Source organism: Danio rerio, chromosome 7 (genome assembly GCF_049306965.1).
Source record: "Danio rerio strain Tuebingen ecotype United States chromosome 7, GRCz12tu, whole genome shotgun sequence".
In the NCBI taxonomy this organism is placed as follows: domain Eukaryota; kingdom Metazoa; phylum Chordata; class Actinopteri; order Cypriniformes; family Danionidae; genus Danio; species Danio rerio.
In genome coordinates this window covers 34,181,429-34,207,778 of record NC_133182.1, presented here as the reverse complement: position 1 = coordinate 34,207,778, position 26,350 = coordinate 34,181,429, and the positions used below count along the sequence as shown (strand labels likewise).

Genomic DNA, 26,350 nt, shown 5'->3' with positions numbered 1-26,350 from the left:
AAAAACAAGTTCTAATATCGAGAAGCACAGTTGCTTTTGTTACACTTGTTCTGAGCCACCTCCAAATGTGTTTTTTAATTTCAGATCTGATCAGTGTCTAAATATACTCTGTATATGATTCTGCTTTACTACAAAGCAACAGTATTTATATTTCTCAGCAACTAAGCGATGATCCTATCTGTATTTAAATTCACAGCTTCACATCATAAACGTTGAACAGATGCAGGTTATTCACCCACAACATTTCTCTCTCTCTCTCCCTCTCTCTCTCTCTCTCTCTCTCTCTCTTTCTCTCGCTCTCTCTCTCTCTCTCTCCCTCTCTCTCTCTCTCTCTCTCTCTCTCTCTTTCTCTCTCTCTCTATGTCTCTTTTGTTGATTTATTCGATGTCATTTATCCAAGTGTTTTTTTTTGTCAGAATGTCAAAATTCTAGATCTATGCAAACTGTAGAGAACATTAAAAAAAAACATTTTACCCCATTTGTGTAGTCAAATTTTGCACAGCAAAGTGCAAACATCATGACAGCTTTTAACTTAACTTAGGTTATCATGCTAAAATCTGATATGAATTATATAAAGAAATTCAATAGCATGGCTTTTGAAACCTTAGAATCAACCATCTCAATAGCTATTGCCTACAGAAGAAGCCTAGGCAGGGAATAATGCAAACATTGATATCTGATTCTGGTGTGAGTGACTAGGTTTACATCAAGCGGCAGCCTCCCGCTGTCCCTTGGGAAGCTAATACGGAAGTAACTAAAACTACAATTCATCGACTTGCCTTGGGGGGCTGGATCCAGGAAGTCCAGGTGATTTCTGACTGCAATGGGGAAATTGGCCATTTTTTCAGCTGATTAAAAAAATGTTTACAGCCTGGTACAAAAGATGTACCATTTTTATTACTCATCCGTTTCATTTTTATTAAGTTATATTAAGTCTGCAGAAGGGCGTGGCCACTTGAGTGACAGCTAGGTCTTGCTGCTTACTGTCTCGTCACCTCAGCTGATTCCGGCTAGTTTGCCTCTGAGCTCGGCATATACATCGTATTTTTGTTTTGGTTAATGTTTCTTTACACAATCAATTGCCTTTTGGAATTATTTCCTACAATTATCACATGATATGGCATGCTCTGTGCACTTAATTGTGCTCACAAACCGTTCAAGTTGCCTCCATTTCCCAGGCGAGTGAAGTTATATACTTGTATACCATCTCTATAATTGTATTTGTTTTATTTAAGATCATTTATCATTTATATTTTTCTTTAGACCTGTCATCTGAAGCATTGTCATACAGTGTTATGCCTGGATTTCATCAACAGCCTTGCATTTGCTTACACAGACTGTAATTGTGTAAGTGTATGGAAGTAATTTGCATTTTCCTCCTGTTGAAAAACGTCATAAGAACAAAGTTTAGTGGCTTAATGTATTACAGCAGTGTTTTTAAAAGTCTAAACACTTTATTGATATAGTGTACAACCAAGCACATGTGATCAGAACACAAACGAGTTGCAGATAATAAAGTATTAAGCGTTCACCCAAAGTAAAGTCTGTCTAAGCCAGGTCCAAGCAAAATGCCAGCAGGTGTCTGTAGCTCCGCTCACTCTCCGCCTCTTTGTCCTTGTTTGGTATCCCGCCATGGGTGGTATGACACGCAAAAAAAATGGCGACGGTTGGCCGCGCCTACTTGTAGCTTCTTTTGCAGTGTTCAGAAACCTATGGGTGACGTCACGTATACTACGTCCATATCTTTTACAGTCTATGGTTTACATGTACATCTGTAATCAAATTATTTGCCTTAATCTGAATGAGACAATCATTTGGTTAGGGTGTTTACATGAGCTGCTTTTTGAATGTTCCTTTAACAATCCTGTTTTATATGTTATTGCACATAATTCGAATAACATCATTGTGTCACCATGCTATTCACATTTATTCTGGAGTTTCATGTAATTTTGGATGCTTTATTTTTAATTTGTCGACTTTAACTGCAGTTCGGAACTTTCACTTTCATTCAGAAACATTTCTTGCATGCCCCCCTATGACAAACGAGATATTGGATCAGAGTATGAACTGCAGGAAGAGTATAGTTTTAATGAAATTTGATACAGCACGCCATATGGAAAAAAAACCCTCTACATTTTGTGCTGTCTGTCTGTGGTCCTTACTGATTCGTTAGGTTCAGAAGAATAGTGTCAAACAGCCGTGTGTGTATAGACTATCCTGTCGCAAAATGTATCGAAAATCTTACATGACGGTAATAGTTTTATCAAGGTGTTTACATGTCTGTACTCCACTTCAATAATGCAACTATAATCAACATACTCCAGATGTCTTAATACCATTTCTGTTTAGTTCGATTAGAACTTTAGTCGGATTAAAGTAATTAAAAATTGCTTTTTACATGATAGACACAATGAAAGTATTGTCTTAATCGGATTATTGGTGTCCATATAAACGTGCTCAATCAAAATGTATAGGATCAATTTATCACGGCATTTAGTGTGAACACCGTGGAGGTTTCAGAAATGTAAAAAATGCTCTCAAAAATCATGATATTTTTGACATCAGTCATGTAATAACACAATGTGATAGTCAACAGAGCCTATTTTGCAACAGCACTGTGTCCAAATGAGTCACATTTTGATCATATGGAAGAAGTAGGATAGTTATGAAATGTTATTTCTAAACTGTGTTTCTAAACACAAGATAAAGTGTTTGTCACGTCCATCATAATAAAAAAGCGGCTTAACGCGGGTTATTGATTCATTCAGTAGTGATTTGAATATTGGATAAAAGCTTTTACATCAACTACTAGACAGTTGTTGATTCAGACCTGTTATTAGTGAGTGAATACAAAAATCTTCAAATCCAGAGTTAAAAATGGCCTGTGTAATTCTAAGAGTCGTAGAGGGAATGGTCATGAAAACACTGAGTCATAACCTTTTTTTGGGCAAAAAAGCTCATAATAGGAAGAAAAATGATGTGAAAAGTATTATATGACCCCTTTTAAAGGACTCCGGTAAGGAAAGCTCACACCTCTTTCCTCCTTTCTTTTCATATCTCTGCTTTTATGGAGTGTGTACAGGGGATGAATAGAGTGTCATGAATGCTATCCGTGGCCTGGATTCCGCAAAGGCTTGGAGAGCTGCTGTTCGTCCGAGTGCATAGCCCTCCACTCTCTCTCAGCACTCTCTGGCTGCTGTTGCATATTTCAAGCACACAATGTAGCAGTCATGTATAATAGAATGCTATGAGAGCTTTGGCCCATGCTGTACGCCCCCATTTTTCAGCACACCGCTACAGTGCATGCTTTGCGTCGGTGTATGTGATCTGATCTCGACCGCAAGTGTGCCGTTATAGGTGTCTGCTACATCGATAGGCATCATGAAAATGTTTCAGTCGCTCAAAAGCCTGTGAATGTAAAGATAAGCATCGTAGGCGTACAGAATAGGGTTAGTGTTAGAATGTGTTTTGATATGATGCGGTGCTTGATTGTGTCTGCAAAAGTGCTCTTTGTCTGAGAGTGGACCCGTGAATAACTCTCCTCAGACATGAAAAGTTGACTGTGTGATTGCTCGAGGCCTTCACCACATTATTCGGAGATGATTATGCCTTTTTTCTTTTCCACAAGGGGCCATGCAAAGAAAAGTCTGAGTTTATTTGCCTGCAGTTAAAAAGCGAGGCAGGTAAAAATATCATGTGTTATTTTTTTTTAAGTTCGTCTCTGCTCTTCCTTCCCTTTCTCTCATCTCCATTAGCCTTAATGTGTCTTTGACAAGTGGGGCGTGAATGTGTCAACTGATGTAAGTGACTTTTTTGTTCACAGCTTTGCTACGTGTTGCAACCCTAAAGTGAATCGGTTGTATTCGTGTTTATTCTTTAAATTTTGTTGCATAATATTAATTTTTGTCAGTATTTTTCTTATTTTTTTGCACAAGCACACACTCAAACGCACACCATCTCCATGGGGCGTCTGGCTTTTACATCATTATTTTTTCCTCTTGCAGTATGCCTGTGAAGTGAAAGCTCTGCTATGAAAAATTAAAAGCATATTTAGCTGCTGGGAGAGCTACAGAGTCCTCGGGCCATGCTGCTGTCTAAGCTCAGCTCGGTGGGTGTAAAAAGGGTAGGAGGGGGTCTGACAGACATGCTTTAAAGAGCTTTTGGGATTTGCATTATTTGGGCTGTATTACATTTGTGTGTGAGGAGTGTACTGTTGCTTTATACAGATGAAGTCAGAATGATTAGCCCCCCTTTGAATTTTGTTTTCTTTTTAAAGCCTGTGCTTTACTTTTAGCATTGGAGTATATAGAAAATGTCCAACAAGAGAACTCTGTTATTTTTACAGACTCCAAATCATGCCTCAAGTGATAGAATCTACAAAAAAATATCATCCTTTGATTGATAGTATTTTAACCAGTTCACCATCTACAAAATCAGTATTATCACATCATTTTTGCTGGGTTCCAGGACATGTTGGGCTTTCAGGAAATGAGCGAGCTGATGCAGCTGCTAAAGACGCTTTGAAGCAAGCGGTGAACAAATGTCAAATTCCTCCTGCATAGATGAGACCTTTTATCAACGTTTGCATTTTAAATAAGTGGCAAGAGGAGTGGGATGCATTGGAAAATAATAAATTACATGAAATCCAACCTGAAATCTCAAACAGAGTTTCAAGACATTTTAAGACTAGATTTGATCAAGTGATTTTAACAGATGTCGTATTGGACATACAAGATTAACCCACGCCTTTTTACTTAAGACCACACTCAATGTTTGTTCTGCACAACTCCCCTTACTGTAAAACACATTTTACTGGACCGTCCTGCTTTTAATGATTCCAGAAGACTTTTTAATAAAATGAACTCTCTTAAGGACATTTTTAGCAAAGTGATAACAAATTTTTTTTTTAAATCTTATTTAACTTGTATATTCATTTGTTTGTTGTTTTTTATTGTTTATTTATTATTGAAATGTTCTTGCCATGAAAATAGCCTTGGTTGCTGACATGGCAATCAATAGAAAATACATAAATACATTTTCTTTTTTTAAATATTTCCCAAATATGTTTAATAGAGCAAGGAAAATTTCACAGTATGTCTGATAATATTTTTTCTTTTGTAGAAAGTCTTGTTTGTTTGAAAAATATCTAGTCAAATATTATTTACTGTTATCATGGCAAAGATAAAATATATCAGTTGTTAGAAATGAGTTATTAAAACTCTTATGCTTAGAAGTGAGTTGAAAACAATCTATTCTTTGATAAAAAAAAAAAATCAGGGAAAAAAAATTTGGGTGGCTTATAATTCTGATTTCAACTGTATATGGCTATATGAGATGAAGATGTTGTTAAACTTGAGCACAGTTACTGTGAAAAACGCTTTTTTTTTCGGACTTCCTCTTTCTTCACCTTATTCAAATCACGTGTGACGTGTAACCGAAAGCACCACATTAACAGGAAATTGGGCCACTTTTACTTCATCTGTGGTCTCGCATAATACCTCGGCGTTATCCCTGCAGGCCTTAGAGTGCTGAGTGTTATTATTGTGGTAATTTAGAATTTTACACAATGTTGCTTGCTTAAGCCATAATACGATTTCTGTGGTTTTTCTGCTTTTGATTATAGAGAATGAGCTGCGCGGACTGTTTCTGCTGCAGTGATCATCATTATTAACCTCTGTTCTTATTCTCATTTTCTTTCAGATCTCTAGACGGTCGATTGCAAGTATCTCATAGGAAAGGTCTCCCTCATGTGATTTACTGTCGTCTGTGGCGCTGGCCAGATCTGCAGTCTCATCATGAGCTCAGAGCGATTGAACTCTGTGAGTTTGCCTTTCACATGAAGAAGGACGAGGTCTGTGTCAATCCCTACCACTATCAGCGGGTCGAGACACCAGGTAAATCACACTAATATTCAGGCAAGCATGGACTACAAGTGAAATTACTATCACAGATGAAAAGGCTGAACTGTTAGTAAGGCCCTATGGTCTCTTGAATGATAAAAGCGACGAAAGAATTGCAGGAACTAGTCATAAAAGTTGAATTTACTTTCATAACTATATGAATACATGAACTTTATTTGTTGATCTCCGCATCAAAAAACTGTCTACATGCAGGCATTCAAGCATCTTATTGACAATCTGTCAGACTTGTTTGTAAAGTTTGATTTAGATTCAGATATATAGGACTTTTACTGTTGTACTGTACAGTGGATTGTACTTCTTCAAGTAGTAGTAATACGTTTTACAAATTTTATTTCTAATCATGCATTTTATTTTTACATTTTTATTGTAACAGGAATAAAACTTTGAATTAAACTTAAACTAAAATACATTGTTAAAATGGAAAAATGCAATTATTGAGAAAAATGAAAAGCATTTTCTAAGGCCGTTCATTACAGCTTACTTTACCAGTCTGTGAATGCTTGAAAAATAATAACCTGTTTGCCCGATGCAATATACAAACTAGTTTAATGTATGGAGCAATGAGAGGTTCTTTTTATGTTATTAATATATTTGCCTTAAAAAAGGGCAACATTCTTGTTGCTGTAGAGTTTCATGCGGTGTTATTAACAAAACAGTTTTCAGATTTAATGTCTATTGTGGCTGGTTATCTTTAACCTATGGTATCGACTTAATATTGGTACTGAGGTGTTATTTGAGTATCGTATTGAAGTCAAAGCTGTAGTATTGAGCCGCATTTATCCCAGCTCCATCATTTCAATTTCTTTCCAGACTCTCTTTGGTCCCGTCTGAAAAATGGCTAAAACATTAAACAAGTGCTTTTGCGTGCTCTTCTTATCATAAGAACTGTTATAATGACCAGCATGTTTAGCATTATTAGTAGTAAGCAAAGTGCTAAAAATTGTGCAAAGTATTTTTTGTTTTTGTTATCTTTTTTTCTTTTCTTTTTTTTTAAATTCTCAATCATTTTCATTTCAGTTCTTCCTCCAGTGCTGGTGCCTCGACACACTGAAATCCCCAGTGAGTTTCCTCCTCTGGATGACTATAGTCACTCCATCCCAGAAAACACCATTTTCCCTGCCGGCATCGAACCCCAGAGCAACTACATACCAGGTAGATGACAAATACACACTAGTACAGCATTACTGGAGAAGAATGGGGGAGTTGAGTTTCATAGTTTTACAAAAACAGATCAGCCTTAAAGGCAAGTGAAAAGTCAAACGGAGAGGTGTAAAGTGGCATCAAAATGATTAAATCGTCATCAGTTATTTTTTTTTTTGATTACTTAATTTTTATGGATTTTTTTGGGGAACATATAACATTTGGAACATGGCCACTTTATTAACTAAACCTTACTAGTATCGGGTTGGACCCTCTTTTGCTTCTTTCTCTTTTTACTCTCTTTTGTGACATAAATTTAACAAGGTACTAGAATATTCTTCAAAGATTTTGGTCCATATTGACATGATAGCATCACGCAGTTGCTGCAGGTTTGTTGGCTACTCATCCATGATGCGAATCCCCCATTCCGCCACATCCCAAAGATGGTCTATTGGATTGAGATCTGGTTACTGTGGAGGCCATTTGAGGACAGTGAACTCATTGTCATGTTTAAGAAACCAGTAACTGTTGCCTTTCTATCAGCTTAAACCAGTCTGGCCATTCTCCTCTGACCTCTGGCATCACAAGGCATTTGTGCCCACAGAAGTGCTGCTCACTGCATATTTTCTCGTTTTCTAACCATTCTCTGTAAACCCTAGAGACAGTTGTGCGTGAATACCTCAGTTGATCAGCAGTTTCTGAAATACTCAGACCAGCCCGTCTGGCACCAACAACCATGCCACATTCAAAGTCACTTAAATCACCTTTCTTCCCCATTCTGATGCTCTGTTTGAACTGCAGCAGTGGCCGTCTACATGCCTAAATGCATTGAGTAGCAACCATATGATTGGCTTATTAGTAATTTGCGTTATTGAACAGTTGGATAGGTGTACCAAATAAAGTGGCTGGTGAGTATATTTGTCATCAATTTCTTTTCAAACAAGAAACTTTTCAAGCTATTTTAGTTCTTTTTATTAAGTTCTTTTTATTATTGTATTTATTTATTTATAAATTAGAAATGAGCAATTTTCTGCATTAAACATTTTCTTTATTAAATAAATGTTTTTTAAACACTTTTTTTTAAACACTATTCATCGAAGAATCCTGGAAAAAATCATTGTTTTTCATTTTCATTTCATCTTAATCATATTAAGACCTGTTTCTTATGCACCATTTCTGAAGGGACTTTAGTGTAAAATAATGGCACACATCCATGTCATTAAACATGCACACGTGAAGGCTTAGCTGTACACACAAAGAATATCAAACTCTTATCATAGACAAAAACAAACAGCCATTGTTACACATTTTAATCCCATCTACTGTACAGGCCTGATCTCTTTGGCCAGTTGACTTTGTGTAAGGTGGACTATGGCATTGTTGCTTATGGGATTCATAGGACTAATGAAGAAACGTTTAACCATTGTTGCATTGGGCTGACACAAAATAATTACACCCAAGTGATTTAAAGACTACTTTTGGCTACATATGGGGAAGATTATCCCACAGAGTCTGTATGGAGGGGCTTTGACTGGGATTAGTTTCATCTGGACAGTATTTGCTTTAGAGAGGCTAGAGTCTGTTACTGTAAAAGGGCGATGTGTGTGTGTTGTTTCATATCCTGCCGCTGAAACTGAGCTGACCCCAGCTTTCTAAATCAGGTGTCCTAATCTGAGGGTGAAAAATAAAACCCTTGTGCGATGTTGTCTCTGCTGCACCTTCTAGTTTTTTGCCGGATGTGTTTGTGGTGTTTCTAATCCATCATCCATCAGCTGGGTCACTGTGTGATGGGTGTGTATGCTTTGTGGGCTCGCAGACTGACTTGTGTTTTTGTGTGTGTCTTACAGAGACGCCACCTCCCGGCTACATCAGTGAGGATGGAGAAACCAGTGATCATCAGATGAACCGGAGCATGGACACAGGTGACAGATTGCTTTTTTTGGTTGATATTTTGAATTTTCATGAGAAGCTGTTCTATGTTTGTTTGTTTTGGTGACATTTTAGTTGCATCACTTTTCCATATTCTTTTACTTTGAAAGGAATGGAAGTTAAATATTTGTCTGTGCCCTCTGAAATGACTTAAAATGCAATCAAAAGGATTTTAATTAATGTTTTTGTGCTGGATATTTAGTCAATATGTTGTTTTCTTTTCAGGTTCTCCAAACCTGTCACCGAACCCTGTGTCTCCTGCCCACAACAATTTAGGTAACACTCATTGCTTGTATGTGTACACTACCTGACAAAAGTCTGGTCGTCAATCTCATTTGTAAGAGCAACAAATAATAATCTCTAATAATAATTACTTCTAGTTGATCAGTTGGAAAAGTGTCAGAAGGTAGATTTTTCAGATGAATCATTTGTTGAACTGAATCCCAATCATCATAAATACAGCAGAAGACCTATTGAAACCCGCTTGGACCCAGGATTCTCACAGATTCCCATGGTTTGGGGTTACATTCAGTATGGGTGCATGCAAGAGATCTGTAGAGTGAATGTTCACATCAACAGCCTGAGGTATCAAGACATTTGTGCTGCCCGTTACATTACAAACCACAGGAGATTCTTCAGCAGGATAGCGCTCCTTCTCATACTTCAGCCTCCACATCAAAGTTCCTGAAAGCAAAGAAGTAATCTAGAGGCCTTTGCCTTTCAAATAAGCCACTTCTGATGCCAAACGATCAACTAGAAGTCAAGATATTATTTGTTGTTCCTAAAACTTGGATAGGCAACAAGACTTTTGTATGTTATATGGACCATTTTGGACAAATAAAAATGTTACTTCAAGTGTTTTCTGAAAACGAATGATTCTCCAGCATTTCAAAGAGCTTTTCTTTTGTTCACCATTTTTACTAATTGCTTTCAATAAACTAGCACAGTTGTGTTTAGATTGTTTGAAGCTACAATTATACTCACACAAATGTCTTACCAGAGTTACCACTGGGGTTGTTTAATATATTAACTGGAGCATTTAATTATGGCGTGGTCAAGTCATCTTAAAAAGATTGCATCAAGCCTAGGCTATGTATTGATGATAGATTTTATTTTTTATAAATGAATGAAATATATATATTTTTTAGCAATTGCAATTAAAATGATGTGCTGTGTTAGTTAAATCTAAAAAACACTATTTATTGCATTGTATGATAACGATTGAATATATTATAATTTAGGTTATAAAGCACCTTCGTGAATTTCTTGAAAAAAAATGAAAAAAGCTGATGCACATTTAATCTGCATTTTGTAGATATAGAGTTAAAAATCTTTTATGAATTCTATGTTGAAAAAGGTACATTGCCACCTTAGTCAATCCGAAAACTATGCAGAACCTGCTAAACTCATAGATGGACACTTCCGAGTCTAACTTTAAATACACCAAACTTGATTGTCAGTAAGCATCAAAATACTGTATATTTAGTCCTGAATAAGGTTGTCAGATTATCAGATGTTCACCGCATGATTGTCATGGAAAGAATTCAATATTAAGATTTCCACACAATAATGGAATTCTTGAATATATCTAAACAAATACAAAATGCTTAACAGTTAAATATTTGACTGTATTTTATTTTATTTTGCCATAATAAAATTAAACTCATAATAAAAGTGTTGTGAAAGAGAGTTTGTAGCATTGTAACCAAAAACAACTGCTGACTGAGGTGTCTAAGGTGCTTACACACCTATAGATTGAATATTTTTTACCGAAACAGGGATTTAAATAGTTACATTATTGCTTTTTAATTTTGATCTGGTTTGCTTTTATGCTTGCAACATTTCTGAATGGACCAAAATTAAAACAAGTAACATGCAAGTAAACTCTCCATACATTGGTCAGTTTGGTTTATTTTCCGGGATTCCACTCAGCTCTCATTATTTTAATTTATGATGATGAGAAATGAGAAACTTTATAAGCGAAAAGAAGCTGCACTTTTACTTTGAATGGTGACACCCACAGTGTTCACAAATGCCCACACGAACTGAGCTAAGGGGGCAAACACACCAGGTTTTAAAAAAACAAACATCTTGATGTGAAAGCACCCTAACACTCTCTTTATGTAAAATACACTACTGACCAACAGTGTTGCTTCAATCTGCAGAATCACAGCTAGAAAATATGCCATCTGAGCTTGCAATTAGAATTCAGTAGTACAAGTCTGGCTGCCATAAATTGATACAAAATTGGTAGACAGTCTGCATACCTTTGCTATGCAAAGACCTTGCAGTTTTTTTGTTTGTGTGAAGATAAACAAACATACAGTATAGCACAGGTGCTGTTGAATGACTCGTGAACTAGGGACTTATATGAGGTTTTTTATTCAATCTGAAAAAAACAAAGATCAACCTTGAACTAATAATGGTCTGAATCAGTCTGGTTCACTCTGGTTCATTCAACTCATTTCTTACCTTGTCTAGTTATAAATGACCCAAGAACTGTTAAGTGAGACCTAGGTTAGTAAATGCTGACTGTGCATATTTAGAATAGTTCGACAAACTATTTGTTAATTTGTGCTTTCAATTTCTCAGAAGAAATAGATTGTTAAATGTCCCCAAAACAACTTTGATGAAAACCACCCACACTAAACATCCTGTTCATCTTACGAAGGGAGGGCCCACAATTCCCTATTGTACCAGATTGGACTTCTGCAGATCCCACATGTGATTTCTCCACAGTGGTGTGTGTGTGGCACAGAGAATGGCCATTTCCATAAGCCTGTAATTTTTTACCTCTAAGTGATGGCATTTCCCGATTCAGCCTTTATTTCTGGGAAGTAACATTTGCTCTTGACATCACAGTGTCGTCAGTTTCCAGCCCCCATGTCTCTTCAGGGATCCCAACTCACTTGTTTGTTTTTCCTCTTCCTGTCTTTTTTTCATTCGTGTTTCTTTCTATTTTTTCCCTCTGCCTCTTTCTATGTCTGTCTGTGCCTCGCTGATTCTCATTTTACATTGCTCTTTTTTCTCTCTCTTTTAGATCTACAGCCAGTGACATACTGTGAACCAGCATTTTGGTGCTCTATTTCCTACTACGAATTGAACCAGCGAGTAGGAGAAACTTTCCATGCCTCACAGCCCTCTTTAACAGTAGATGGCTTCACAGACCCGTCCAACTCAGAGCGTTTTTGTCTCGGACTGCTGTCCAATGTGAACCGAAACGCTGCTGTGGAGCTCACACGCAGACACATTGGTACACACACATTTGTCTCAAATACCTATTTATAACACAAACTGATTTAAAATGGCTTTTACTTATAGTAATGTGTTTGATTTCCTTACTTATGTGACAATCTTTTGTTTTCGCAGGCCGGGGTGTGCGTTTGTATTACATTGGAGGTGAAGTGTTTGCAGAGTGTCTAAGTGACAGCGCCATTTTTGTTCAGAGTCCCAACTGCAATCAGCGTTACGGCTGGCACCCCGCTACTGTTTGCAAGATTCCACCTGGTGAGATAAAACTAAAGACTCTCAATGAACAGCTCTCAAGATAAAACAAGGGACCCTCTGTGAATAGCTATCATCAACAGAGAATCTACTAAGTTCATGAATAGTTAAATTGAAAAAGGGAACCGAGTCATTAATGATGGTTCCTTGACTTTGGCCGGGTTTTCATCCTAACGTGAAGTGAAAGAAGAAAAAAAATAACAGATGTAAATTAGGTCAGTTTCCATCAAGCTTGTAGAGCGGCCAACATAGTGACCAAAAGTAAACAAGGCACGCATTATGAGGGTGTAATGTTTGCTACGCCCGATGGGTTTTAAGATTTGCATCATTCGTTTCTCATGTGATACTTCAGAATGTGCATTAACAAAATGGAGATAGAAACCCAGCTATTGTGCCAGACAGTGTTGGTATAATTAGTTAGAAAGTACAAATAATAGTAAGGGATTACTTTTCATTTTCAGGTAATTTATTTAGTTACTTTTACGGGTGTGATGAAATGCTAACTCCATGAGATGAGACACGAAATTGGGTTTACGAGACGAGACAAGATTCTTATACAATTTTTTGGAATTCTCAATGATGAAATATATGAATGACAAATAGTCTTTTATTCAACTGAAAAAAAAATCACAACATGCAAAACTATTTAGTTGCTTATTAAAATAAAACTTGTAATGAATGTTATTTTACTTATATTTTAATGAGTTATGGCATAAAGGACATGCAAACCCTGCAAAATATTTTGCTATAAAGTACTGACTGGACAAACTTTGAGCTAGCAGTTTTAATGAAATTAGATACCGCACGCCGAATTAAATGTGTGTCTCCAAGAGTTTACTTTGTTCAAAGCACTTAATTTACAGTTCTAATCCAATCCTGCCTCCAATTTTTAGTGCCAAATTCACCCACACGCTCAACTATAACATCGCAACTAACAAGACAACTTTTCACCTCAAAGAGAAATCTCATTGCGATTTAATCTCATGAGATCTTGTAGCCCGAGATCTCGTCACACCCCTAGTTACTTACAATATACTTTCCTTTAATAGTGAACATAAAATTAGCTGTTCTGTATAAATCACGTTAAAAGTAATTTTGTATTTGTTATACAAATATAGTTTACAGAATAATTAAATTTTTCAACTAAAGAAGGTTACATTTATTAAGACAGTTGCACATAATAACAAATTGAGTGAGAAATTAGTTCATGAAAATATAGGGTATGAATAAAGAGAAGTAGAGTAATTGTGTGCTTTTGCTTGATAACTCGATTTTTCAACTAAAGATTGTTCGATTCAGTGTTGTCACGATACTGGAATTCAGTACCGATCAAAACTTCCATTTCCTACTAACATTTAAGCGATGTGGAGCTAAAACAGCACTGATTTGCCATTGTTTTCATGTGTTCAACAGAAATGACTGTGGTTGGTCATGAAGGTCATTAGTTCACCGAACTCACCGATGTTTATTAAGTGTAAACTGGAGTGTTTCAAAGTGACGTCAATAAGCTGGTATGTCTATAAGCTGACATACGAGCAGTACACAGTTGAATCGCGGCTTTAAAATGGTCCAGTGCTCCTGTATCTGTGTTTACACTCAGTAAACAGCTGTGAGTTTGGTGAACTGATGACCTTCATGACCAATCACATTCATTTCTGTTGAGCATGTGAACACAATGGCAAATCAGTGGTGTTTAAGAACATGTTCAAAAGCGCTCAAATGTTTGCGGGAAACGTACGTTTTTAAAATTGATTAGTATCAAATTCCAGTATTGTGACAACACTAGTTTAATTTGTCCAACAATTTTAATAAAAATCTTTGAATTAAAAAAAAAAATTGTTGTTTTATTTTTGTATTGATCCATTTAATGTTAAATATTTTAAATGTTAATATCTAAAAAAAAAGGTCCTGTTTGGCTCAGATTAAAAAGTTTAATTTCAATTGTCCATTAATGCGGTAAGACTTATATGAATATTTAGTAGTACCGAGTCAAGTAATTAAATTACCTTTCAGACAAAGTGACTGCAAAAGTAATTTAAATATAATTTTACTGATGTGATTAATTAACTACTTTTTTGAAGCAACTAACTCAACACTAACACCAAATCAGTTTAGCCGTTTTAGTTTAGTTTGTTATTGATATATGAACTTTGCTTTGTGTCCATCCAGGCTGTAATCTGAAGATCTTTAATAATCAGGAGTTTGCAGCCCTGTTGGCCCAGTCTGTGAATCAGGGCTTTGAGGCTGTATACCAGCTCACACGCATGTGCACCATTCGCATGAGCTTTGTGAAGGGCTGGGGAGCCGAGTACAGGTATGATTTCTGAAATTACTTCCTTCTTATCTATCATCTTGCCTACCACTCCTGGAATGTGGCCTTGATTTGACTCACTCAAAGACTTTTACCTCACTTGTGAAGTGGTGTTACCCAAAACCACAGAAGCCTCTTTTGCTTCCTGTTAAATTCTTTGATTTCTGATTTGTCGTAATCAGTTTTTGTAGAAAGTAGCTGCTGAATAATAAATGGAATAATTGTAGTAATGATTGTTTTTGCATTTAGATTGCTTTAATTTGATTTCAATGGTAGAACTTGATTAGGTCTTAATATTAGCAGTGCAACAAATTAATTTTGGAAATTACTGATAATTCATAGGCTAGTGTTGATAACTGATGATGGTTGATAAACAGATATTCTTAGAATGATTATAGTACTGAAGATATGTCATGGCATTACGTGTTACATGTATTTAAAAAAAATATATATATATATATATTCACTGAATATTTATTTCCCAAAATAATTATCTAAACAATCTAAACTAATCAAGGTGCATTTGATGATGTGAGATGTAGAAATAAAGTGAAAACTAACATCTGTCAACAACAAAAAAATACTTTTTATGTGGAAAAATACTTCATATAATATGTACATTTACAGAACATGTTAATAGTTTTCTCTACAAATTATTCAGGAACCTTTCCCATATTGCTCTCCAAAAGCGCTTTAAATTCTTAAAATTAACCACATGGATTTAGCTAGATCAATATTAGACTTATCAGAAAAAGGCATACAAAGTCTTTCAAATGGCAATATTGACGGTTCTTTTGCTGCTTTTGTTTTCTAAAAATCTTCTTGGGTCATTTCAGTCAGCCTCATGTTTTTGGTTTAACTTTTGCCGACAGAGATGACAGCAGACAATAATGGATGACTGACTTGCTATACAGCATATATACAGTGTATAACACAAATGCTCTAGTGTTTTTTTTTTTTGATACAGTGTTTTGACATTTAAATGGAAAATCTTACTGTTGTTCTGTATCTCCCTCTTTCAGATCTAGCATTAAATAAGTATTTACCAATGATAAGTAGTTAGAACTGGTAAAAATAATTACTGAAATATAATTAATGTTAATGAAAATAAAATCTTCATTTAAGTTATCAAAATAAACTTGTGTTTAAGTGAGCACCTTCAAAGATAATCTGAATGTAAAAATCTGTGAAATATTGAAATATTCAGCACACTGTAAAACACAACAGTCAACTTTGTCAAATGAAATGAGTGTAGTTAACTCAAAATCTACTGAAAGTTTATTCTACTCATTTGAAAAGAGTTTTGAACTCAGTGTTGAAAGTAATGAAGAAACCACATTTCTTAACCTTAAATTTAGTAAGTTCACAGTACTCATATAGATTAGTTTTTTTTAACTCAAATGGTTTGTAGCAATCGGTTTTCTCAAACAGTTTGAGTTGCCTTAACTTTTAGGGTTTTACAGTACTCAGTTGGTTTGAGTTCTCTTCATTTATTGGGTTTTACTGTGCTCAAATTGCTTCCTCAAATAAAGTAAGTTCACAGTGCTCATTAGGATTAGTTAATAAACTAAAATGGTTTGTTGCAATTGGTTTTCTCAACGGTTTGAATTACCTTAGCTTTTTTGGTTTTACAGTGTAGTGGTCAATATTGTAGTACCATATTGGTATTTTAGTACCAATATTGACAGTTTTCATGACAGTCAGAAATGATTAACCAAAAATAATCATCAGCTTATTGGTATGAGCCAGAATATTTTGCACCCCCTAATATCCAGCATAAACTGATTTTGATGAAGTAATGGCTATTTCAGCAGATGACATCAATAGTGTTGACAGAAGCTGATAATAAAGGAAGCTCAAGCAATTTTAGAACAATAGGAGGGAATGTCTGAGTTTTTTTTTTTTAGTATGCAGTTGTATCAAGTCCTGCAGGGTCAGACCGGCTGTTGTAACTATTCCTCCCACTTTGTCCTGCTCTGGTGAAGAGCAGCTCTGATGTAGCAAGACAATCTGGTGTCCACCAGCTTAGTATATCAGTCATATAAACTGTTAGGTCTGCGCTGGCAAATCATTCCACACCAAACCAACTCACACATGGTGCGCTTGAAAACATCTCCGAGATTTTTGGGCTCCTTCTCTCCCACTCATGCTTTTGTGAGTAACTTCATTGTTTGAGCCCATGAAACCAAGACCCTAATCAGAAGCAGTTGTGGGTTCTGACCAGGGAACATCTGTAGAGAAAGTTTGAGGATTGAGTGGGAAAGGAGTAAAACTGCTTTGAGAGAGAGTGAGACTGCTTTCCAGACAGCCTGGCGTGTGGAGACCCAATATGAGCTGTGTCAGGTTTCAGTAGACACCCACACACTCACTCTCTCTCTCTTACTCTCTCCCTCTCTCTCTCTCTCTCTCTCTCTCTCTCTCTCTCTTTTTCTCTCCCTCTCCCTCTCTCTCTCTCTCTCTCTCTCTCTCTCTCTCTCTCTCTCTCTCTCTCTCTCTCTCAGTTCAGTTCAATTCAATAATTGCTTTATTGGCATGACAATTGTTACAAATGTATTGCCAAAGCAGTTATAAAGTTTACATAAAAAGTAACATCCATATGTAATAAAAAAAAAAACAGTACACACAGTAAATAGTAGTAGCAGTAAAAAAATAAATAAATAAAAGAAAAAAATGACATTTATATATAATAATTAAATAAAATATCAACAATATATCATATTATTAAATATATCACATTAATATTCAATATATTATATTATTATTCAACATTAATTATTCACACAAATCAATACAAAAATAGATCAGAATACATTTTTTAGGATTTAACAGTAATAAAAACAATAATAATCAGTATATTTACAATGATTCATTTATAATCATCTAGATGTGTGTGTGTGTGTGTGTGTGTGTGTGTGTGTGTGTGTGTGTGTGTGTGTGTGCCTCTTTCTCTCTCTCTCTCTCTCTCTCTCTCAATTAAATTAAATTTTACTCAAAAAAGCTATATTGGCATATTTTGTTAAGTCTTGCCAATGATGACATTAACTATGAATAAAATCTTAAAGTGATTATATAACACATATATATATATACATACACACAATTAACATGATATGAATGTTTATGAATAAAAAGATAATGAAAGAGATAAAATATTATTATTATTTGAATTTAACAAAGCACAATACACATATATGCATCTCTTTCCCACAGGGAATTTACTTGAATTAAAATTGAAATGTTTTGTGAACTAAGCCAAAGACTAGAATTCACAAGACGTGTCGCCCCGCCATCTAGTACAGAAGCCAATCATTGAACGCTATAGACCAGACATGAGTTTCTGCAGATTTTGTGAATGGAAAATTTACAAAATGAAACTAAAGACACAGTTGTTGTTCCTTTTTATTGTTGATTCCTAATATGAAATTTAATCGTAAGCTTGTCAAACAGTTTTGGAAAATTGGATGTTTCCCCATTCAGACGTCTGCATCACCATATGTGGCATAACAATAGTACGTCTGTTTGGCTGTAACTGTTTTTGGACCACACTTCATTATTATTGTTAATTTATTAGTTTGCTGGAACTGAATTTAGAAATAGTTTTGAAACAAATAATTGTGCATAACAAGCAAAATAAATATTTAGGCTAATAAATGTCTTCAGTGGAGTATGTACAACATCGTTTCCTTATCCACGAAAGTAAAGGACTTAAGTAAAGAGTAAATGAAAGTAAAGTAAAGAGAAACTATAAAGACTAAATGGAGGGGGCTTGTTCTTTATCCTCGCGCAGATGGTCTGTTTAACTGTTTTCTCACTAGTGAAGCATTCAGTTTTTCCTCTTACAAAATCTGCGTTGTAAATAGCAAATGCGCCATGACGCAACACAACTGCCTCTTAAAGAGAATGGGAGATGAGATTCTGATTGATTTAATGCACTTTATGCTCAAAACACATCCATAATAACTCATTAAGAGAATAAGCACAACCCTGTTAGACCATGCGCTATGGCGCAAACCATATTTTTCCATCCTTAAAATAATAAAAGTGGATTCGGACATGCCCTTGATGATTTTGTGCCATGCACTTTAGACTTTGCGCTTAGATTGTTAAAATATAGCCCCTAAGCTTTTCTTTCTCTCTCTTCCTTTCATACCTCTCCTCATCTCACAACCTTCAGACCCTTCTCTTTGAGTGCTGCAGATGCTTACTTTGATGTTTAAACAAGCTATTTGAACACTTTATGTTTTGATCCTGTGTTTCAGGGCCCTCATGACGTACTTTGACCACTACACTGTTTTTCATTTCTTCTTGTTTTGTTTTTATTTTCCGTTTTCTCTTCCAAATCCTGACATTGAAAGTTCTTTGAATTTAGACCTTTGGAGTTTAAGAAGAGCTTTTCCTTTCCACTTTCTCACTCCTACTCTTCTACTTACTTTCCAGTACTCCATCTCCTTTTCTCTGTCAGTAGACTGTGTAGGCTAGCCAAGGCTGCCTTCATAAACACTCAGGGGTCTGTTCATGGTTTTGCTGTCAAAGAATGAGACACTCAAAGAATCAATGCAAGAAGTTGCATGGAGATAAAACCAGTAGGCACTGTCAGACATATTGTTGGATAAAGCTGTCTTGAAAAATATGGTTACATTGCACAATGCAAAACAATATGAAAGCAGCAGAAGAGTTGCCAATTTAAGTGAAACTTAGTGGTAAAAGCCAAAATGTTCTCTAGATACTCATTTCAAATGCTAAATTTTAATTTAAATACATATATTATAGATACACTTGCAATTTAAAATAATTTAGTTCTATTCAGTATGAATTGATCTTAAGTGATGGTAGAAGGAAACATTTATTTAAAATTGATGTTTTAAAATGATTTATATAGCAATTAAATACTGCTTTTGAACTTTGTATTCATTAAAAGATTATTTAAAAAATATGATATAAAAATATGATAGGAATAAATGATGTTGTAAATATATATATTAAAAAAGAAAAACTAGTATTGGAATATTTTAAGTGCAATATTATTTAATAGAATTTCTTTTATACTGTATTTTTGCACAAAGTGATCACAAAAAATTCAAAAATATATATTAAAAACTTTAGGTTAGAGTTCAATCAAAACTATAACAAAAGGTTTACTGTTGAGCTATATTTAATTGACATGCTCAAGATTTATTTACAGATTATAAAGTTTTATCAGGTTGTGTCAGGCTAAAGAATTATGCATTAAAGTGAACTGTATTATTTCCTCATTGAAGAAGTGAGTTATGTAGAAAATGTAAGATTCAGTAGACTTACACAGGGTGTGTGCGTGTGTGGTTGTGGATGTGTGTGTATGCGTGTGGGTGGCTGTAAGGGGTTAGAGGATGTCCCAGAGCACCATGAGGCATTGTGAACAGAGGTTCTGGGACTAAGTCTGTTCACGTGTGTATGTGAGCACAAGTGAGGGGAGCTGAGACAAGTGTTGTGTTAAGCACTGTGGAATGTAAAAGAAGTGTGTTTGGCAGCAAGTCCTGTTCCTATGAGGGACCAAAGAAAAGCAAAGCAGAGCAGAGATTTCATATCCAGACAAACTGGTAAACTCTGTGGCAAAATTGTATCTTGCCAGTCATTCACTGTAAAGGATGTGAGTAGGGGATTTGTTTAGAATCTATACCTTCTTGAAAATAAAAATGCTGTGCAGGAATGTACAGTATACTTCTTGAAAGTTTTTTTTTCCGTTTTTGTTTTTGGCAGGTGTTAAAGGAAAAAAAAGTGAAGACAAACAAGTCTTTGAAAGTGCTTGAATGAAACTAGAATTTTGTTGGACTGATTTACAGTTCTTTCAGCTCAATTCTTTGTCCACTGAGAGGCAGCCGCTTTTCAGCGCTCCTATGTGTATTTTTAGTTTCTTTACTATGTTTTTTGCAGCATTGAGTGTTGTATTCAATCACCGGCATGCTTTTTAAAATGAATGGCCAGTCACAGTCATTCACTGGACCTAGTCAAAATTTTTGTGTAGCGCAAGTTAGCTAAATGTTATGCGTTTTTGTGTCATGACATAAAGAGCTCACTCTTTGCTTGATTCTTGTTTACAATCCATTGAATGTTTTGTTTTGTCATGCTTATAAGAGGACCAATGGAGAACTAATGCATTCAATTGAGCGGATCTGCTAAATTGTATGGTGAATGATACTAAATTTGCTGTGACTGACACAATAACTATAGCAACTTGTGGAGCAAAACATCTGACCAGCCTGTGCCAAAATAGACGTGTGCATTAAATGTCCTTTTGTGATTAATAATAATAATAATGTAATGTGTATTTATATAGCACATTTATTGTGTATTGGGTATACACCCAAATTGAGGGGGGTCTCTCCACACCAACACCAGTGTGCAGCATTCACTGAGATCACAGGTGTCAAACGTGTCCAAAAGGGCCGCAGCTCTGCACAGTTTAGTTCCAACCCTAATTAAACACACCTGATCAAACTAATTGAGTCCTTCAGGCTTGTTTGAAACCTACAGGTAAGTGTGTTGGAGCTATGTTGGAACTAAACTGTGCTGGGCTCCGGCCTTCCAGGAATTGAGTTTGACACCCCTGACTTAGATGATGCGACGGCAGCCACAGGACAGCGGCACCAGTGCGCTTACCACACACCAGCTATAGATGGAGTGGAGAGACAGTGATAGAGCTAAGTCAGTGGATGAGGATGATTGGGAGGCCATGATTGTAAGTGCCGATTGATGGACTTTGGCCAGGACAGTGGGGTTACACCCTTACTTTTTACGAGAAGTGCCATGGGATTTTTAATGACCACAGAGAGTCAGGACCTCGGTTTAACATCTCAACCTCACTGACAGTACAGTGTCCCCTTCACTTTTACTGGGGCATTAGGACGTCCCCTGCTGGCCTCTCTAATACCACTTTCAACAGCAACCTAGTTTTTCCTATGTGGTCTCCCATGCAGGTACTGACCTGGCACAGGTCTGCTTAGCTTCAGTGAGTAACCGGTCTTAGGCTGCATGGTGATATGGCTGTGGCAATAATAATAATAATAATAATAATAGGCAACGCGGTGGCACAAAGGGTAGCGCTGTCACCTCACAGCATGAAGGTCACAGGTTCGAACCCCGGCTGTGTGGAGTTTGTATGTTCTCCCCGTGTTTGCGTGGGTTTCCTCCGGGTGCTCCGGTTTCCCACACAGTCCAAAGACATGTGGTACAAGTGAATTGGGTAGGCTAAAAATTGTTCACAGTGAATAAGCGTGTATGGATGTTTCCCAGTGATAGTTTACAGCTGGAAGGGCATCCGCTGTGTAAAACATATGCTGGATAAGTTGGTGGTTCATTCCACTGTGGGGACCCCAAATTAATAAAGGGACTAAGTCGAAAAGAAAATGAATGAATGAATAATAATAATACATTTAAACTAAGTGGTTAACTCAGGTGCTGGTTTTTGGTCTTATTTATTTGTTTTGTAAATTTGCATTGATCTTATTGACATGAAATGTTGTGACTTTTCCTACACTTGCTTCATACTTAAGTGCTTATAACTTAAATTGGCAAATGTGCTTATCATTGGATGCTGGATAAGTTGGCGGTTCATTGCACTGTGGCGACCCCGGAATAATAAAAGGACTAAGATGAAAAGAAAATGAATGAATGAATGAAATACTTGAGCCATAACTTTAATTTACTGCAAAACTGATGCCTGTCACAGTCATATTTTCTCTTATAATGTTAATTATGTAATGATTTATATAAACAAATTCAAGCAGCAAGAAATACATTTCATTTTTTGGAGCTTGCCTTTACAAGCATTCAAGCCAGCCCCTTTCCACTTCATTTGGCCTAAATAAAATCATATACCTTTCAGATTTTATTAAGTTAGGCTGTCTGTAGATGATTAGATTACACTGATCTGATGCAGTACATATATTTGAATATGGCTAAGTGTATTCATAGTTTTGCACATTGTGTCGGCATTCTGATTTCTAATTATTTCTCTCTCTCTTTAATGGCGTCAGGCGGCAGACAGTGACTAGCACCCCCTGCTGGATAGAGCTGCACCTTAACGGGCCTCTGCAGTGGCTGGACAAAGTACTCACTCAGATGGGCTCCCCCTCCATCCGCTGCTCCAGTGTGTCATAGGAAGAAAAAAAGACTGCACAAACTCAACATATACAAACCACCAGATCTGGAAAAAGTTCCTTCAGGACTCAAAGGCTGGAGATTACAGACTCGGTAGCACTTTCACATGTGTTTGTTTCAATGTTGGAGACATTGTATTATTACAGTATATGTACAGTACATACTTGTTTTTTTATGTTATTGTTAGCCATTTTTATTGCCATGAAATATTGCCATTTATGATATATTTTGTTATATAGCATGTCTATGTGAGATATCTCTTCTCTGTCATGTCTTTTCTGATGCTGTTATGTTAGAATTACCATAACAGAGGCTTATTTTTTTAGAGGCGTGATAAAAAGTGCTTTTTTTGTAAAGTGTAGATATGTCGTTTTTACAAATTTCGGTTAAATCAAAACAACACAAATCTGGCCCAATGTATAATGTTGTCTAATACATATCAAGAGTTTGACATTCTTTAGTTAGGGATGGTTTACATAAAATGAACATTTTAAATCAAGTGAACATTTACTCAAACTCAAGTGGTTCCAAATTTTAATGGATTTCTTCTGTTGAACACAAAAGATATTCTAAGAAATGATGGGGGAAAAGTAGCCCTCATTCATTGTACAAATAAAAAAAACTATAAAAATCAACAGCCGTTGTATCCCCTGCATTTATCTCTCTTTGTGTTTAACAGATTTAAGAAACTCAAACAAGTTTGGAACAAATGTAGAATGAGTAAACGATGACAGAAGTTTCATTTTTGGGTGAACTGTTTTAAGAAAGAAAGAAGAAAAAGAAAGAAACTCTTTGACTCATTTTTCTTTTTTTTTTTTAGAATTCTACTCAAACATTGAATCCCCAAATTAATATCTGATACATATCAAGAGTTTGACATTCTTCTTGACGGGATACTTTACATAAAAATGAAAATTTTCAAATAATTTACTCACACTCAAGTGGTTCTAAACCTTTATGAATTTTGTCTTCTGTTGAAAACAAGATATTCTGAAGAATTTTGGTGGAAAATCAGCCCTTGACATTGACTGTACAAACAAAAAATACTATAAAAGTGAAGAGCTGTTTCGTTCCTACATTCTTCAGTATATCTTCTCGTGCGTTTAGCAGAAGCAAGAAACTCAAACAAGTTTGTAACAATGAGTGGATAATGAGTAAGCGATGACAGAAGTTTCATTTTTTGTCCCTTTAAAAAAGAAAGAAAGAAAGAAAGAAAGACTTTGAGTCCTTTTTCTTTATTTTAAGAATTCTGTTCAAACATTGAATCCCTAAATTAATGTTGAATACACATTAAAAGTTTGAGATGTTCTTCTTGAAGGGAAAATTTGCATAAAAAAACGTTTAAAAAAAAAACGTTTTTACCTCTTTACTCACATTTGAGTGGTTTCAAACTTTTATAAATGGTTTCTTCTGTTGAACACAAAACAAGATATTCTGAAGAATGTTGGGGAAAATAGCGCTTTACATCCACTGTACAAACAAAAAATACTATAAAAGTCAAGAGCTGTTTTTCCGTACATTCTTCAGTATATCTTCTTCTGGTGTTTACCAGAAGAAAGAAACTCAAACAAGTTTGGAACAAGTGGAGAATGAGTAAACGATGATAGAAGTTTCATTTTGAGTGAACTGTCCCTTTAAAAGAAAGAAAGAAAAAATAAAGAAAGAAGGAAAGACAGTCTTTGACTTCTTTCTCTTGTTTTATAATTCTGTTCAAACGTTGAATCCCCAAACTAATATGGCTGATCAAGTTGTCCCTCAACGTTAAATGTTGATATCCAGATTTGTCCTAGGCACTGAACCATGCCTTCCAGCACAGAATACTTTATAACAAACATCACGCACAACAGTTTCTGTAACACTTGTGAACGTGTTATCTCTGTTATGTTTTTTGAAAAGAGGCTTTTGTCATTGTACCGAAGCTCTTCTTGGAGCAGTTCTCCAGCTCCACATGTACTGTATGTGTGCAGGTTGTGTGACTGTTCTGACCGTCCTCTGGGAGTATTTTCTTCAGGTCTAGTGTTGAGCTCAACTTTGTCTCCATTGACACAGCCATCTTTTCAGTGTGACAGGAGTGAATGACTGTGAATGACTGTATTATGGACTCTCACAGGGTTCATCACTTTCTATGTTGTCGTACTTTCATGCTTTTCAAATGAAGCGTATGAGAAGCTCTTCAAGGTCTGGCTAGGTCCCTCAATTGTCCTCTTCATGTAGTACCAGATTCTGAAAACTCTGCACCAAGATGTTCATGGTCATCTGTGTCTGCTTACCAGCGGGTCTTCATGTCCTCTCCCAGAAATGAAACTGAGTGAGTGTGCCTTTGCATCAACTTTTCATAACAGAGTTTGTAAATAATATATTTCTGAGCAGGCGATTATGCATCAGGGCTGGACATTAAGGCTTGTCCACTTCAAGATCTTGATCTTTCCAACAGTAAACAGAAAACTGACAATACCCAAAACAAAAGAGAACTTATTTGGTTAATGCACTGTGGCAGTAGCATTTTAATATCTTTCAGAAGAAGGTAAAGTTGGACAGAGTCAATTTATACATGCTTTCCAATAAACTACTATACTTTTTATCCATTACATTGCTTACTGGCCTAGCAGTGTCTTGCTCTCTCTTTTGGGTAAACATTGTTGAATTGACTGTAAACTACAAGAGATAAATATTTTTACACATAATTTGAAATGTTTCTCTCTCTCTCTCTCTCTCTCTCTCTCTCTATCTCTCTCTTTCTCTCGCTTTCTCTCTCTCTCTCTCTCTCTCTCTCTCTTGCAGTATATATATATATAATTAGGGTTGTCACGATACCATTAATAAATCTTACGATACTATACTGGCTAAAGTATCTGGACACTAAGTAGTATTGCGATACAGTAATTTATATCTCAAATTATAAAGAAGTTTGTCAGAAATACTAAAAAATACTGAATATTTAATGTTATAATATGCCTATTTGAATGTAATTAAGGCCAAAAATTATTTTTTGCACCTCACTGCACCTAAAATGTATTCATTGTTTTTGTTTATTTTGTAGATAACTGACCAACAAAAATACATTAAAATAATGATACAAATTATACCAAATGAATTATTTACAAAAGAGCATTCTTCCAACAAAATGAGGCAATCTGAGGTGGTCAAAAATAGTTTAAATGTTTCCTGTTGCTATTTTAGGGTTTTTCATTATTTTTTTTTAGTCTTCCCAAGCAACAGACCAAAATAATTTAGAATTTCACTTTGTGAGTCGTTTTTTTTTTTAAAGAGATTGTTGTGGTCGCTAATAAATCATTAACAGAAACAGAAATTAAAAAGATCTATCTATCTATCTATCTATCTATCTATCTATCTATCTATCTATCTATCTATCTATCTATCTATCTATCTATCTATCTATCTATCTATC

At 35.7% G+C, this 26,350-nt stretch overlaps 1 protein-coding gene across 2 annotated transcripts in view; it reads left to right on the top strand.

Moving 5' to 3' along the window:
• smad3a (SMAD family member 3a) overlaps positions 1-24,153 on the top strand; it is a 43,480-nt gene extending 19,327 nt beyond the window's left edge. The window contains exons 2-9 of one of the 2 annotated variants that reach the window (NM_131571.2): positions 5,701-5,894; positions 6,939-7,073; positions 8,909-8,983; positions 9,216-9,266; positions 12,031-12,243; positions 12,360-12,497; positions 14,664-14,808; positions 22,818-24,153. In NM_131571.2, the coding sequence (NP_571646.1) occupies positions 5,701-5,894; positions 6,939-7,073; positions 8,909-8,983; positions 9,216-9,266; positions 12,031-12,243; positions 12,360-12,497; positions 14,664-14,808; positions 22,818-22,941 (1,075 nt within the window). In that variant the 3' untranslated portion in view covers positions 22,942-24,153. Of the gene's footprint in view, positions 1-5,700; positions 5,895-6,938; positions 7,074-8,908; positions 8,984-9,215; positions 9,267-12,030; positions 12,244-12,359; positions 13,817-14,108; positions 14,809-22,817 lie in introns of those variants that run through there. The other variant, XR_012382510.1, reaches the window with a different exon arrangement.
• Positions 24,154-26,350: the final 2,197 nt, after the last annotated feature.